Source organism: Ursus arctos, unplaced genomic scaffold (genome assembly GCF_023065955.2).
Source record: "Ursus arctos isolate Adak ecotype North America unplaced genomic scaffold, UrsArc2.0 scaffold_1, whole genome shotgun sequence".
Taxonomy (NCBI): Eukaryota; Metazoa; Chordata; class Mammalia; order Carnivora; family Ursidae; genus Ursus; species Ursus arctos.
In genome coordinates this window covers 66902166-66918069 of record NW_026622763.1, presented here as the reverse complement: position 1 = coordinate 66918069, position 15904 = coordinate 66902166, and the positions used below count along the sequence as shown (strand labels likewise).

The 15904-nt window shown below is 36.6% G+C and overlaps 1 protein-coding gene across 4 annotated transcripts in view; it reads left to right on the top strand.

The window, feature by feature from the left end:
* Positions 1–15904, top strand: part of HIBCH (3-hydroxyisobutyryl-CoA hydrolase) — a 126717-nt gene that overhangs the window by 68382 nt on the left and 42431 nt on the right. For all 4 annotated transcript variants that reach the window (XM_057303592.1, XM_057303587.1, XM_057303579.1 and 1 more), the window contains exons 8-11: positions 6489–6634; positions 8622–8708; positions 13351–13409; positions 14120–14201. In XM_057303592.1, coding sequence (XP_057159575.1) covers positions 6489–6634; positions 8622–8708; positions 13351–13409; positions 14120–14201 — 374 coding nt within the window. The remainder of the gene's footprint in view (positions 1–6488; positions 6635–8621; positions 8709–13350; positions 13410–14119; positions 14202–15904) is intronic.

Genomic DNA, 15904 nt, shown 5'->3' with positions numbered 1-15904 from the left:
TTAAAGTCCTTGCATTTCTGGAATAAATCCCACTTGATTGTGGTGTATGATTCTTTTACTGTATTGTTGAATTGGTTTGCTAATACTTTGTTAAGGATTTTTGCATCTATATTCATCAGGGATAGTGGTATGTAATTTTTGTTTGTTTCAGTGGCGTCTTTAGTTTCAATATCAAGGTAATGCTAGCCTCATAAAATGAGTTTGGAAGCATTTTTCCTCTTCTATTTTTTGTAATAATTTGAGAAGGTTAAGTATTCACTTTTCTTTAAATGTTTGGTAGAATTCACCTGTGAGGGCTTCTGGTCCTGGACTCTTGTTTTGGGGGAGTTTTAAAATGCTGAATGAGTTTCATTCTTGTAATTGGTCTATTTAGATTTTCTTTGAGATTAGTCTTGGAGGGTTGTGTGTTTCTAGGAATTTATTTCTTCTAGGTTTTCCAATTTGTTGGCATATGATAATTGTTCGTAGTAATCTGTTATGTGTACACAGTAATCTTTATTTCTGTGATGTCAGTTGTAACTTCTTTCATTTCTGATTTTATTTATTTGGGCTCTTTTTCTTTATGAGTGTGGCTGTGGGTTTATCGATTTAGTTTGTTCAAGGGGTCAGATTTTAGTTTCATTGATTTTTTTTTTTTTAGTCCATTTATTTCTTCTCTGATCTTTTCTTCTGCAAATTTTAGCCTTTATTTTTTTTTCAATCTAATTCCTTTAGATATAAAGTTAGACTGTTTATTTGGGGAATTTTTTCTTGTTTTTTTGAGGTGGGTATTTCCCTATGAATATCCCTCTTAGTACTGCTTTTGCTGCATCCCATAGATTTTGTGTTTCCTTTTTATTCCTATTTTATTTAACCCATTGGTTATTTAGTAACATGTTACTTAGTCTTCATGTGTTTGTGGGTTTTTTTCCAGTTTCCTTCTTGTAATTAATTTCCAGTTTCATACAGTTAAGGCTTGATATAATTGTAGTTGCCTTGAATTTATTGAGACTTGTTTTATGGCCTAACTTGTGATCTATCATGAAAAATATTCCATGTGCATTTTTAAAGTAATGTTCTGTTTATATCTACTAAGTCCATATGGTCTAACATGTTGATTTTCTGTGTGATCTGTCCATTGATGTGAGTGGGGTATTAATGTTCCCTTTTATTATTGTATTACTGGATTACTCCCTTTTTGTCTGTTAATATTTACTTTATATATTTAGAGGATTCTGTGTTAGGTGCATAAATATTTATAAATGTTATATCCTCTTCTTGGATTGACCTCTTTATCATCATGTAATGTTTTTCTTTGTCTTTTGTTACAATTTTAAAGTTGGTTTTGTCTTACATGAGTATCACTAACCAGCTTTCTCTTTTCCATTTGCATGGAATATCATTTTAGGTCTGTGTGTGCCTTTAGATCTGAAGTGAGTCTCTTGTGGGCAGCATAGATGGGACATTTTTTTTTAATCCCTTCAGCCACCTATATCTTTTGGCTGTAGCATTTAGTACATTTACATTAAAAGTAATTATTAATAGGTATGTACTTATTGTCATTTTGTTGTTTTCTGGTTGTTTTGTAATTCTTCTCTGTTCCTTTCTTACTGGTGTATTCCCTTGGACGGTTTTCTTTAGTATTATGTTTGGGTTTCTTTCTCTTCATTTTTTTGTATATCTATTATGGATTTTGGTTTGTGGTTACCATGAGGTTCACATGTATCAATCTGTGTGTGTGTGTGTGTGTGTGTGTATAGATATATATATATGTCTTTTATATATTTATATTTATATATATATATCATATATCATATATGAGATCTGATATATATACATACATATATTGATATATATATATCAATATATCAGTCTATTTTAAGTTGAAAGTTGCTTAAGTTCAAACACATTCTAAAAGCCCTACATTTTTACTCCTCCCCCTCCTTTTGATGTCATATTTTACATCTTTTTATTTTATGTATCCCTTGACTACTTATTGTAGTTACAGTTGATTTTACTATTTTTGTCTTTTAATTTTCATATTAGCTTTTTAAATGGTTGATATATATATATATTTTTTTACTATATATTTACTTTTACTATATTTTACTTTACTATGTATTTGCCTTTATCAGTGAGATTTTTTTTTCTTTCATATGTTTTCTTATTTGTAGTTATGGCCTTCTTTTTTCTGTTAAAGAAGACCCTTGGGGAGCCTGGGTAACTCAATCAGTTAAGCATCTGCCTTTGGCTCAGGTCATGATTTCAGGGTCCTGGGATCAAGCCCTGCATCAGGCTTTCCATTCAGCAGTGAGTCTGTTTCTCCCTCTCCCTCTTCCTCTGTGATCTCTCTCACCTTTGCTCTCCCTCAAATAAATAAATAAATAAAAAATAAATAAATAAAATCTTTAAAAAAAAAAAAAAAAAGACCCTTTAACATTTCTTGTAAAGCCAGTTTAGTGGTGATGAACTCCTTCAATTCTATCTCCCCTTCAATTCTGAATGATAGCCTTGCTGGATAAAGTATTCTTAGTTGTAAGTTTTTCTTTTCAACGCTTTGAATATATCCTGCCACTCTCTTTTGGCCTGTAAAGTTTTTTGGGAAAAAATCAGCTGATTGTCTTATGGAGTTTCCCTCTTATGTGACTATTTTTCTTTTGCTGCCTTTAAGATTCTTTATTTTTAAGTTTCACTACTTTTAATTATTATGTCTTGGTGTGGGTCTCTTTGGGTTCATCTTGTTTGGTACTTTCTTTGATTCTTGGACCTGAACAATGTCTGTTTCCTTCCCTGGATTAGGGAAGTTGTCAGCCATTATTTCTTCTAATAAGTTTTCTGCCCCTTTCTCTCTCTTCTCCTAGGGCCCCTGTAATGTGAATATATGTACACTTGATGTTTTCCTAGAGATCTCTAAAGCTACCCTCATTTTTAAAAATTCTTTTTTCTTTTTGCTGTTCTGATTAGGTAATTTCTACTGTTCTGTCTCTCAAATGCTGATTTGTCCTTCTGTATCATTTCAGTTGTCTTTCAGCTCTGGTTCTTATATTTTCTCTTTGTTGAAGTTCCTTCATTCTTAAGTGCAGTGAGCATCTTTATGACTATGACTTTGAACTCTTTATCAGGTGGTTTATCTGATAAATTACTTATCTCTGTTCCATTAAGGTTCCCCCCACTCCCAGGGTTTTATCTTCTTTTGTTTGGAATGTGTTCCTCTGTCTCCTCATTTCGTTTGACTTTCTGTGTTTGTTTCTGTGAGTTAGAACAGCTACATACCTCTCCTAGTCTGGAAGGAGTGGCCTTGAGCGGGAGCTTCCTCCCTGTAGACTGGTGTGCTTGGCAGCTTTGGCTGGTTGCAGCTGGAGCAGGGATGGGCCAGGAGTATGCTGCTCTCTGGGGTTACCTTAACAGGACGGCTGGGACTGGGGTAGGCACCTTTAGTGGACAGGCACAATTTGTGTGGGCTAGGGATCTGGGACTTGCTTAGGTAGGTCTAGTAGGTTGACTAGAGTGCCTGAACCTTGCTCCCGTCTGCACTGTGAAAGTGGATTGGGTGGGGGCGGGGGGTGGAATGTAAAATGTGGTGCTTGTTGGCACTTCTGACCCCAGAGAGTTCCAGCAGCGCCCTTCCTATTTGGTGGATGCTGTAAGGTTAGTAAGTGGATTTTCTTCACTTACATTCTAATTGCTCTTTAAACAGCTGTGTTTGTTTTGTTTTGATTTTTTCCCACTGTGCTCAGGGTGGGTGAGTCTGTGCAGGGGCCCCTCAGTGATATCCCTCCTTACTGTGCATCACATTGGGAGTGGTGTTCCTGTCTTACTGCCTGTATCTCTGTCTCTCCTGCTGTTGTATATGTGGTTCCTTCTATCATTTTTTGTCCAGAAGCTGTTCACTTGGTTCTCAGTTCTTTTTTAACAGGAATTGCTCGATATGTAGATGTAGATCTGGTGTCTTTGTGGAAGAAGATGAATTCAGGGTCTTCCTAAGCCACCATCTTGGACTGCCACCTGAAGTACAGTTGATTCCGTATTGACTTTGTGTCCTGCAAACTTCCTAAACTCATTTATTAGCTCTAGTAGATTTTTTTGTAGATTGTATCAGATTTTTTTTGTATAAATAATTACATCATTTACAAATAAAGTCACTTTTACATTTTCCTTTACAATATGGATACTCTTTATTTTTCTTGCCTTATTACACTGGGTAGAACCCCCAATACAATGTTGAATAGAGGTGCTGAGTGTGGGCCTTCTTGCCTCATTCTCGATCTTAGGGAAAACATTCAGTCCTTCAATAAAGTGGGTGGTTAGGTATAAGTTTTTCATAGGTGCCCTTTATCAGGATGATATTTTCTTCTATTCCTAAATTGCTGAGGGTTTTTATTAGGAATGGATTTTGAATCTAAAAAGCCAAAACTTTTTCTGCATCAGTTGAGGTGATTATTGGTTTTTCTTTTTCAATTTGTTAATGATGAATTGTTTTGATTGATTTTTCAACATTAAACTAGCCTTGCATTATTAGGATGAATCTCACTCTAGTATGAGGTGTTATACTTTTTATATGTTGTTAAGTTTGATATACTAAAATTTTGTTTGGAATTTTTGCATCTGTGTTCATGAAAGACATTGGTCTGTGGCTTTCTTGTAATGTCCTTGCTTCTGGTATGGGAGTAATGCTGGCCTCATTTTCTGGAGAAGTTTCTGTATAATTGGTATAATCTTTTTCTGTGTTTGGTAGAATTCATCAATGAAGCCGTCTAGACCTCAGGTTTTCTTTGGGGGAAGGTTTTCAACTACAAATTCAAAGTTTTTAAATATGTAGGACTATTCAAATTATCTGTTTCTTGCACAGACTTTGGTAGGGTGGATCTTTTAAGAAATTTGTCCAATTTATTAGCATAAAGTTTTTCATAAAGTGAAAACTTTTGTGGGGGACACAATTCAGTCCATAACAGGGATTTATCAGTATATAAATGTTATCTAGAGCCATAAGTGCTAAGGAAATGTGGGTCTAGGGATAGCCTAAGATCAAGCCTAGGCACAGCAGCATGTAGGGGTCAGGTGAAGGAAGTAGACGCAGCAAGGGGGAATGGAAAGAAGCAGCCATTGAGACAGGGGCAAAAAGAGAGAATGTAGTACCCTGGAACAGAGGAACGTATTTCAGAACAGACTGTGTTTTCAGTTGGGCAGAGTGCTGCTGAGGCTGTGGGGCAGGTAATATATAATGTAGAAGGCATGTAGAGTGTAGAATGTTGGGGAACTGAAAGAACAGAGTGGCTGAAATGTAGTAAATGAGTGGTAAGAGATGTACTTGAAAAAGTGACTGGGGACCTTGAAGACTTTGATAAAGTGTTGGTTTTAATCTAGGGGAAATGGTTATGGAAGAGTTTTAAGCAGTAGAAGGCAAAACTCTTTAAGATTTGTGTTATTAAAAAGATCACTCTGGCTACTGTATGGAGAACTTTCAGGAGAAGGTATCAATAGGTCATAGTCATTGGTGGTCTGAGAGGAAGGTGTCAAGACTGGATGGTTGAGTACTCTTTGAGGTAAGTGATACTAGAAGAGAGATGATAGGAGTCAGGGGAAGTCATGAATTCAACTTTAGAGCTATCTTGTTCGAGGTGCCAAGAGATATTTACAGTAGAATGCTGCTAATTCTTTCAAGTCTAGGAACTTTTTGTCAAGTAGAATTGGAAAGAATTTTGAATGCTTGTGTTTTTATCTCAATTTCATTAAGTGAAGCAATCTTAGAATAGGTATCTAGTTTATAAAACTAGAGGGTCACAGTTGTTTATGGAGCTCTTAAATACCAAAAAGTACTGTACTGGCAAGAATTTGCATATATGCTATTTTCAGTTGTTACCAGTAGAGAGAATAAGGGAATTTAAAAAAAAGGTGGCCAAGAAAAGAGGAAATGCAAGTGATTTTCTTAGGTATAAACACTCTTGGTGTAGGACTAAAGGTTATTGCATCACTTTAAATACCCTGAATATTAGATAATTGATTAACAGAATAGACTATGATTTTTGAATGGTAATAATGAATTTTCACATAATATAGCTTTAGATTATGTGTATTTTTTCTTTGCTTATCATTTGGAAAGAAAATATTTTTTTTATTTAAATTCAATTAGCCAACATATAGTGCATCATTAGTTTTTGATGTAGTGTTCAATGATTCATTTTCATTTTTTACTGTTTCAGAGATTATTAAAAATAGTGATAAGGAAATTTTAGGTAATATTTAATGAGTACTACTTATATACAAAATTATGCCATCAAGTACTTTATCAACTTCTATAGAAATGAGACATGAAAATTTTGAAAAATATTCAAGTTAGAACAATTTAATAGCAAGTCTTTTGTGATACTGATTGCATTGGAAAGTACTTAGTAATATTTTTAGTATAGATTCAAATACTGGAGAGAAATGGCCATATGATCTCAAATAAAGAGTTATATTCATCTTTTTAATTTGAATCATTATTATCGCTCATCATTATTTAATTACAGGACTGTTCCCTGATGTGGGTGGAGGTTATTTCTTGCCACGACTTCAAGGAGAACTTGGTTACTTCCTTGCATTGACGGGATTCAGGCTGAAAGGAAGAGATGTGTATGCAGCAGGAATTGCTACACATTTTGTAGATTCTGAAAAGGTAATTACTTGGATTATTGCATTTGGTGTAGTTGGAATAACTCATACTGCACAGGAAGGCACTATAAGTGTTTGAGATCCCAGGCTTTTGGTTAGACATGGGTCTGAATCCAGGAGCTACTGTTTAAAGCTTTATGACCTTTGGGAAGGTAATTAAGCTCTCCAATCATGTTTCCTCATGTGAGAAATGGAGACAATTATGTCTGGATTCAGGACTGTTTTGCCTGGCACCTTCAGTAAATATTTTTTCATGAATAATTACACTTCGGTTAAAAAAATACCTACTTTAAGAAAATCTAATATATAAGAATCTAAATTTATATATAAAAAGATAGGCTTTTATTTTGTAAAAACATTTTTGAAAGGTCCTCTTGGTTATGAGTTTCCCTACTAGTGCATTTAAGAGTTACATTTGTAAAATATGGTTTTAAAAACTTTTCTAAAGGCTCTTGCAAGGGACACATATTACTTAGCTTTGTCTTTTTTTTTTTTTTTTTAATATTGTGGCCAATTTCTTAGCACAGAATAGCATAGTGGCAAAGAACGTACAGACAGACAAGTTAGGTTTAAATCCTAGCTTGAATTTACTTTCTTATCCACTAGTTTATCCATCTCTATATGGCGATGGCAGTTCCTACCATAGTAGTTGAATCTCTTTGTGGTCAGTGTAACAGAAAATCTAGTTCAAGGTGGTTTTGCCTCAGAATTTCGAGCAAGAAATTTGGGATTTATTCTGCCTCAACTGGGAACTCACTCTCCTTGAACTGGCTTATATTACCCTTGAGCCCATAAGCCAGTTGGACTACATCGACTAACCGACCTTGCTAATGTGTTCCATTTCTGAAACTATGGGGTGAACTTAGCTTTCCAGGAGGAAGCACATAGATCTCCAGATGGATATCTGATCTTGAGCGAGGCATGTTCGGGATAGGAGAAGGGATGTTATAAAAAAGTATGAGAACCTTCTATCACATTGCTTGAAGTTTCAGATCTTTCTCCACGTTAAGGGCATCCACAGCCACATGGAGTAGGTGGCTGTCCCATCTTTCCCTTGAGCTGTAACAGGAAGCAAACGTGGGACTCCCTTATCTACTCTGGAGGGGCACCCTTTATTAGGGTGGAATTTAGTTAAGGATGGGAGAGAGTGCTGATCCACAGCTTATTCCCTTTGTCAGCCTGCCCGGTAATAATCTCTACAGTGTGTAGACTGCCATTCACAGGGCCTATACAGGATAACAGAAAGGAGTAATGAATGTTGGCGATGAGACTCGAGGTGGGCACAAAAGATAAAAGATAAATAACCATCTGTCTCATCTGACAAAGTAGAATATGAGAAGTGTAAACAAAGAATATAGAGAAAGTATTCAATAGATTGAAAGGAGGGAAAACTTAAAAGACTGGAATTTTTCTCATAGAGGTTGCAGTTCAGCTGGGCCATAAGATGAGTATTGTCAGGAAAAGGCATTCTAGATAGAGGAAACATGTAATGAGCAAGCGAGTGGGCAGGAAAGCTTAGCTATGTTTTGGGAACAATAAAAAGTCCCATTTGGCTGAGCATAGACTAGTATGTGAGGGATATAGATGGGAGAGTTAAGTGTGGCTATATTGTAGAGCTCTGCATTGACTGTAGTAACCATTAGTCACATGTGGCAATTTTAGTGAAAATTAATTGAAATAAAATTTATAATTCAGATCTTTGGTTGCAGTACTGCATTTCAAGTGTTTAATAGAGAGAAACAAACATGAATGTCTCTCTCCTCTTTAGTTTCTTCCATCTTTATCTAATTCCTTGTAAAGCAGCATTTGCTGTGTGGGAATGTGTGTGCATTCAACTTCAGAGAAAATTTCCTTCACTGATTCAGCTGAAGAGAGCACATCATAATTTTAAGACACGTATTTTTAAAAAGAGTACAAGGTTTCTTAAAAAAAAAAAGTCCGTGTTTGTATTGGGGTTCGAATCTGTTTTCCTTTTTTTTTTTCTCTTTTAGTTGGGCATGTTAGAAGAAGATTTGTTAGCCCTAAAATCTCCTTCAAAGGAAAATATTGCAGATGTCTTAGATGCTTACCATGCAAAGGTAATCTCATCAGTATTCTAACTTCAGATTTTAATTCATGGGGAAGGGGAAATGATTGAAAAATTAGCAGTTGGTGAATGTTATAGTTTGTAGATATAAGGATGCTGGGATTTATTAACTTGAAGGCTTGATGGAAGGATCAGAGCTTCAGAATTGTTAGGATAGACATCCAAGAAGATGACTTCTTTGCCACACAACAACACAGCTTATCTTCTCATTGCTGGTGAATTTCAGCGTGTAGCCTTGTGATTGGCCCTTGCAAGGGCATTTTGCAGTGCACCGTGACATTTCTCTAATGGATGGTTCAGTGTTGACGCTGTTGAGCTGCTAAAGTGAAACTCTGGCGCATATCTAAATATAATGATAAAATATATTTCAGTGTTCACTTTTAATTCCTGATTTATGTTGTGTAACTTAAATTTTCTTTTAAGAGCCAAAAATCTATAAAAATGTACATGACTTCTGGTAAAACATGACGGGTTGAATACATGCTCCCTTCTAGAACCCCACTAAGATTGTAACAAAGGAATAAAAAAGGCACAAATCCTCAAAGACAAATAGAACGGAAGAGGAGACAGCGGCAGGTATGAGATGTCAATATTTTGGAAACTTGAAAACAGAAGGATAAGGGCAGCTACTTTACATTTGAGAGCACTGAAATATCTTATCCTTCAGTAGGGGAAGCCAGTAAGAGGCAAGCCAGTTCTTGCTCTATACCCTCTGTAAGGTACCAGAGTCCCCTGAAGACTGGGATGTGGAGATGGGCAGAAAAACAAGAGGATCCCTGCAAATTTTTATAAGGAGCAGTTAGGCCTCCGGGAGTCTCCCTCTTGTAGCACCAGCTACCCTTTCATGGCTTGGCTGAAGAGTAGAAATTTACTGCTTAGGTCAAATCAGATAGACCTAGCTGACCGCAGGGGAGGGTGAAGTGAAGTGCTCTACTAAAAAGAGGCAGAACATATAAATAGGAAGACCTCTAGCCTCTTTGCCTAGTTAGCTTCCAGACTATTAAATATCCTCTCAGTTTGGGCACCTGTAACAAAAATACCATAGGCTGAGTGGCTTAAACAATAGAAATTTATTTTTCACAGTTCTGGAGGCTGGGAACTCCAAGATCAGGTGTCAGACAATTAGATTCTTGGTGAGGACCTGTTCCTGGTTTACAGATAGACAGACACCTTCTTTCTATATCTTCACACAGCAAAGTGAGCTCTCTCAGGTCTCTTCTTATAAGGGTACTAATCCCATCATAAGGACTCCACCCTCTTGACCTAATTACCTCTCAAAGGCCCCACCTCCAAGTACCATCACTTTGGGGATTAGAGTTTCAATGTGAATTTTGGGGTGACACAAACATTCAGTCAATAGTACCATCCCAGTCCTAAGCAGTACATTTGAAGAAAAAGGAAAAAACCTGTAGATATTGACATTTGAGGACATTCCCCCCTCAACAATGAAACATCCAGGTCTTTGCCTAATCATTTTATAATGCCTCAGACAGTTGACAGGCCTATAACCGTGATCAACTTTACACATAAAGCTACTTAATTTTAGTACTTCATGCTAAAAATTTTTTTATGGCAAGCATAAAAACAAATTGGTCAAAATAAAAAAGGCACTTCAAGCAGTGCAGGGAAAAGGAAACTTAGAAAAACTGTAATTGTTAAAACTGTAATTGTTAAGAGGAAAATATTTCATCTGTGAAATAAGAATAGATGTAATATAGTAGTCAAAGAATAAAAAAGAAATGTGATAACAAAAGGGAAAAAACCCCCACAACAGATTAGATTAAAATTGAAGGTTGCGGAGAACTATACAAGGACAAAAAGGATAATAAGATGGAAAATGGAGAGAAAGGAACATTAGAGGTATCATTCCAAGAGATCTACATCTAATTATTAGGAATTCATAACAGAGAAGAGATAGGGGAGGAAATATTTAGAAAAATAATATAAAAATTTATTCAGAACTGAAGAAGATGAAAATGGATTGACCGAACCCCTGAACGCTCAGTGCAATGAACATGAACACAGAGCACGTGAGGATTTCATCCAGTTCTGTCAAAGCATTTGGCAGTCTCTCGTGTTGGGGAAATATAGCATGGGTTGGCGTGGGTGGGACTTGAAGGGCTTTAGAGAGCTCTGCTAAACATGGGGGTATTAGTCTACAGATGAAGTCGTCTTGGCCTTTTCAGTTTTTTCTCAGTGATTTGGGTGAGAACATTGACAGCATTTTGATCAAATTGATTTGAAACTAAGAAAAAAAGGTAAAAGAATATGGATTTAAAAAAAGCCTTCAAGTTTAGAGTGACCCGTTTAATAGTATCAGTGGGAAAGGTAATAAATGTATGGGAAAACACTCCCTGTGTTTTCCTTTATTCTCACACTACTACCACATTCACAACACTTCTGACATCAGATATGTGGGTTTTCTACACATCAAGCAATTCAATGCAACACCACTTGGGTGTCCTAGAATTCATTTTTGTAGTGACACTGTCTACCTGGAGTTAGCATCAGATCCTACAACCTAAGAGCTCAGTCCCACAAGACTGACCCCACTTCAGATGCCAGTCACAAGTCCTAGCTTGTCACCTGTACTTCTGATTGGCCACAAATCAGGGTTCTCATGACCCCTTCCTTGGGTTTGATAATTTGCTAGAATTTCTCACAGAACTCGGAAACACTTAGTGTTTGTTGGTTTATTATAAAGGATACGGTAAAGGATATGAATGAATAGTCCAGTAAAGGGTACACAGGGCAAGGTCTGGAAGGGTCTCAAGCCCAGGAGCTTCTGTCCCAATGAAGTTGGGATGTACTACTCTCCCCACTCGTGCATGTGTTCATTAACCTGGAGCTCTCCAGACTCCATCCTTTTGGATTTTTATGGAAGCTTTATTACATAGTCACTATTGATTAAGTTATTAGTCATTGGTGATTGAACTCAATCTCCAACCCCTTTTTCCTCACTGGGGGTGGAGGGAGGGAGGTGAGAAATGGTGGTAGTGTTGGTATGGGGTTTGATTAGAAAGTGGGACTGAAAGTTCCAATCTTCTAATAACTGGTTGGTTCCCCTGGAGACCAGCCCCGTTCTTAGGAGCTTTCCAGAAGTCACCCTGTTAACATAACCATGATGGAAAGGGGCTTGTTATGAATAACAAATGGCCCATTTCACCTTAATTTCAGGACAAAAGACCAAATACAACAAAAGATACTCTTCTTAAAGAAATTTCAAAGTCTTGGGGAGCTGTGAGCCAGGAACAAAGAACAAATACATGGGCAAAGACCAAATATGTATTTATTATTTTATTTTATTTTTTAAGATTTTATTTTTAAATAATCTCTATACCCAATGTGAGGCTCAAACTTACAAGATCGAGAGTCGCATGCTCTACCACCTGAGCCAGCCAGGTGCCCCTGTATTTCTTATTTTAAATCACAGAATCAGAGGGGCGCCTGGGTGGCTCAGTCATTAAGCATCTGCCTTTGGCTCAGGGCGTGATCCCGGGGTCTTGGGATCGAGCCCCACATCAGGCTCCTACGCTGGGAACCTGCTTCTTCCTCTCCCACTCCCCCTGCTTGTGTTCCCTCTCTCGCTGGCTGTCTCTCTGTCAAATAAATAAATCTTAGGCTGGTGATGGGTATTAAGGAGGGCACGTGTTGCATGGTGTACTGGGTGTTGTACGCAAGTAATGAATCATGGAACTTTACATCAAAAACTGGGGATGTACTGTATGGTGACTAACATAATAAAAAATATTATTAAAAATAAATAAAATCTTTAAAAAAAATAAATCACAGGATCACAATAGAGATAAGTGAAAATTTTGTATTTCAGTCCAAAGTACCAAATTTATAAAGTACAGCATTGGAAAAATGTAGCCTACAATAACACTGGGTTAAAAAAAAAACAAAAAGGCAACATAATAGAACTGCCCCCAAACTAACTCAGACTTAGTCCTATTAGTAAAAGCGTTGTATCCAAACAAACAAGGATATGTGCAGCCCTGATGCCCTTTGCTATGATTTAGTCATACCCATAGCTAATGTGTACATTCCACACTTGATAAACTGGAACTTGTATGTAACAAGGGCCTGACTGTGAGGGGACACAAAACTGCATTTTGTGAGAAAAGAGGTGGAAGCAGGATTCACTAGGCCTATAAACATGAGAGGACTTATTCGGTCCAGAATTTTTGAAAAAAATCCTAAGTATAGTTATTCAAGCACTGGGAGTTCCTTCTCAAGCTACTGTTTTCTCTCCCTGGAGGTCAGTGCTACACAGATATCAGGGATGTGGTAGGAGTTTTCTGTATCAAATGGAAATTTGGGCTGGATGATGTCTCAGGTCCTTTACAATCTTTAATTCATTGCCATACTTTAATGATAATGTAGCATATATAATAATATATAAATAAAAGTGAAGGAACATATTTTGCCTTTGGCACATTTAAGAGCTAGTCTGGAATAACACCATCTGAATTTCGAACATGTGGTAGCTATTTATGAGGCTGTTGGATATAATTTGACTGAAAGTGATAATCTGTCACAAAGTGTATCATTAAATAGGATGACATTTTAAAGGATTTTTAGAAGATTTGGGTTACTTCAAGTGAATTACAAGATTTTTCTTTTTTAAACAGTCCAAGATTGATCAAGACAAGTCTTTTATACTTGAGGAACACATGGACAAAATAAACAGGTACTTAAAGAGAGGTCTCAGTACATCTATTCTTTTGGAAGGACTATATTAAATTGAATTTGCTAACACTGTAATTGCATTGTGTTTAATGCACTGAATTCTGAGATCAGATAGTATAGTGCTTTTATTTTTTCTCTTGGAAGTAGCTTCTTGTCTACTCTTTCAGGGAAGAAATAAGTCCATTATACTGAAATAATCTATCGTGTTGATTCATTTAGTGCAAAACTTTTTTTTTTTTTTTGATGGGAAAGAGGCTAGAAAATAATAATTGAATTATCTTTTATCTTCATAGAGTCATTTTTTATGAAGGTCTTATGAAGCTGATCAGCAAAAGATTTTTTGTGCAGTGATTTGAGAGATTGATAGACTGGCTTAAGGAACAGAAGGGGAGGATACAAACTATTGGAAAATAAGATAACTATCTCCACATTTTAGAAGCATCAGTTTTTCACAGTTAAGATATTTATTTGTAGGTAATAGATGCAAAAAAGCATAAGAGAAAATTTAGGCTTTATTTTGCATTAATAAAAGTAGACTGCAAACACTTACCCAGAGAAGCAAGGTTTTATTTCACCATCCTGTAAAATAGCTTGGAAAATTTTTCATAATTGAAATGGAGTTTGGGGAAAACCTGTGTTTAGAGTCATTTCTATTTTGGAAAGAAGAAATCGCTTGCAGATTGGTAAAATCATGTGTTTCCTTTTTTCTAGTTGGTTCTCAGCCAATACTGTGGAACAGATAGTTGAAAATTTACAGCAAGATGGTTCATCTTTTGCCCTAGAACAGTTGAAGGTAATGTATGGATCATTTCTGTCCTAAGTGTGGTGAATCCTTGTGGTAAGGAAGCCTCTCTGAAGCCTCTTGTTTCAGAGCTCCATGGTGGTGACCCAGACCACTGCACAGGTTTTTGTTTTTGTTTTTTTTCTGAACTCATTTGAGCCTCAGAAAGCATTTTCACAAAACCTTTATCTAAACCCACGTGCCTTGTCTACCTGTTGGATGTTGACAGTAAAGCTGAGCTGTTTTTAGGTCCTGGGACTGTAACAGAGAAAGACTTCAGTAGGCATGTCTCATCTCCCAGGAGTCCTCCTTGTCCTGGGGACAAGCATTAAGGACATTTTTATTAGATAGGTTGGCCTACTGGAGTGTAGTCTTTTTATAATATATTGAAATTCTGCCATTAATCTATAAATTCAGTTGAATATGGTCAGATCAGTATATGGTCTTTCTAAGCAGTAGGTTTGATTAAAAAAAAAAAAAACTTTTAAACTAGTAAGAGGCCCCATCTAAGCTGAGTTTTAAGCAGTGTTTGTCAGTGTTAGGCACACTTGGATCTTTCTACGATGTGACTCAGCTGGTAACAGCAAAACAAAAGCTGTTTTTGTATAAAGGAGTGCACGAGTACTGACATGCTTGGAACCATGAGCATGAGACTTGGAATGTTTCAGACATACACAGAGGAGAGAAAAAAGTGTGTTTCCTTTTACTTTATAGAAAAGGTGTTAATAGCTTGCCCTTATCTGATAGTATTTTTCAGTTGATAGGTATAATTGTCACATTTCAGTTGTCACAAAACTTACAAAAAATTTTAAGTTTCACCTGTGAAGATGAAAACACTTCCCCATTGTTACTGTATTGTCTGTCTTTTTTTAAAAGATTTTATTTGAGAGCTGCTCTTGCACACCAGGGTGGGGAGGGAGGGGCAGAGGGAGAGGGATAAGCAGACTCCCCACTGAGCAGGAGCCTGACAGCCCAAGGGGGGGGCCTCCATCCTAGGACCCCCTGACCTGAGCAGAAGGCAGACACTTAACCACTTAACCAACTACGCAGACACCCCTCTCATTGTTAACTATATTCTTAAGGTGGAAATCCCAAATTAGTCTCTTAGGGTCTTATTTAGTAATTGGAATTCTGTTAACTTTCAAGGATAGGCATAAATTAGAGTAGATAGATCAGTCGTATGTTTTCTTAACTCACAATAGTAAATTAGTGTGAGTTTTAACAGCTTTTAGGAATGCTTGCTTAAATCTAGATAATCATTTTATATTTCAAGGATTCTAATGTTAAGCTGGTTCTTTTGTTTCCAGAGCAATATAGAAACTAGTATTCCTCTTTTTTTCCCCCGAGCAATAGGGCCCAATTAAGTATGCACTTAGTAATTTCATTTGAGAAGAGTCATGCAGCACATTACCTCATACCTATATGGTGTCACTTTAAAGCAGTACAGATATGCAAAATGACATATTATTTTAAAACTACTGTCCTACCCCAGAACTGAGGGATAGAACTCAATATTTTTTCAGTTTTCTTTCAATTCTTCTGGCATTACGATTATTCTGCATTGAGAAGAGGGTACCTGGCAAGCCACTCATCATAGCTAGGATCACTGTAGGCTAGGATGAGTGTAAGCACTCTCATCAGAAGGACAGGTTTGGATTTTTATTCAGTTGGTCTATAGCTCAAATATGACTCCAAAATATTAGTATCTGCTGGGA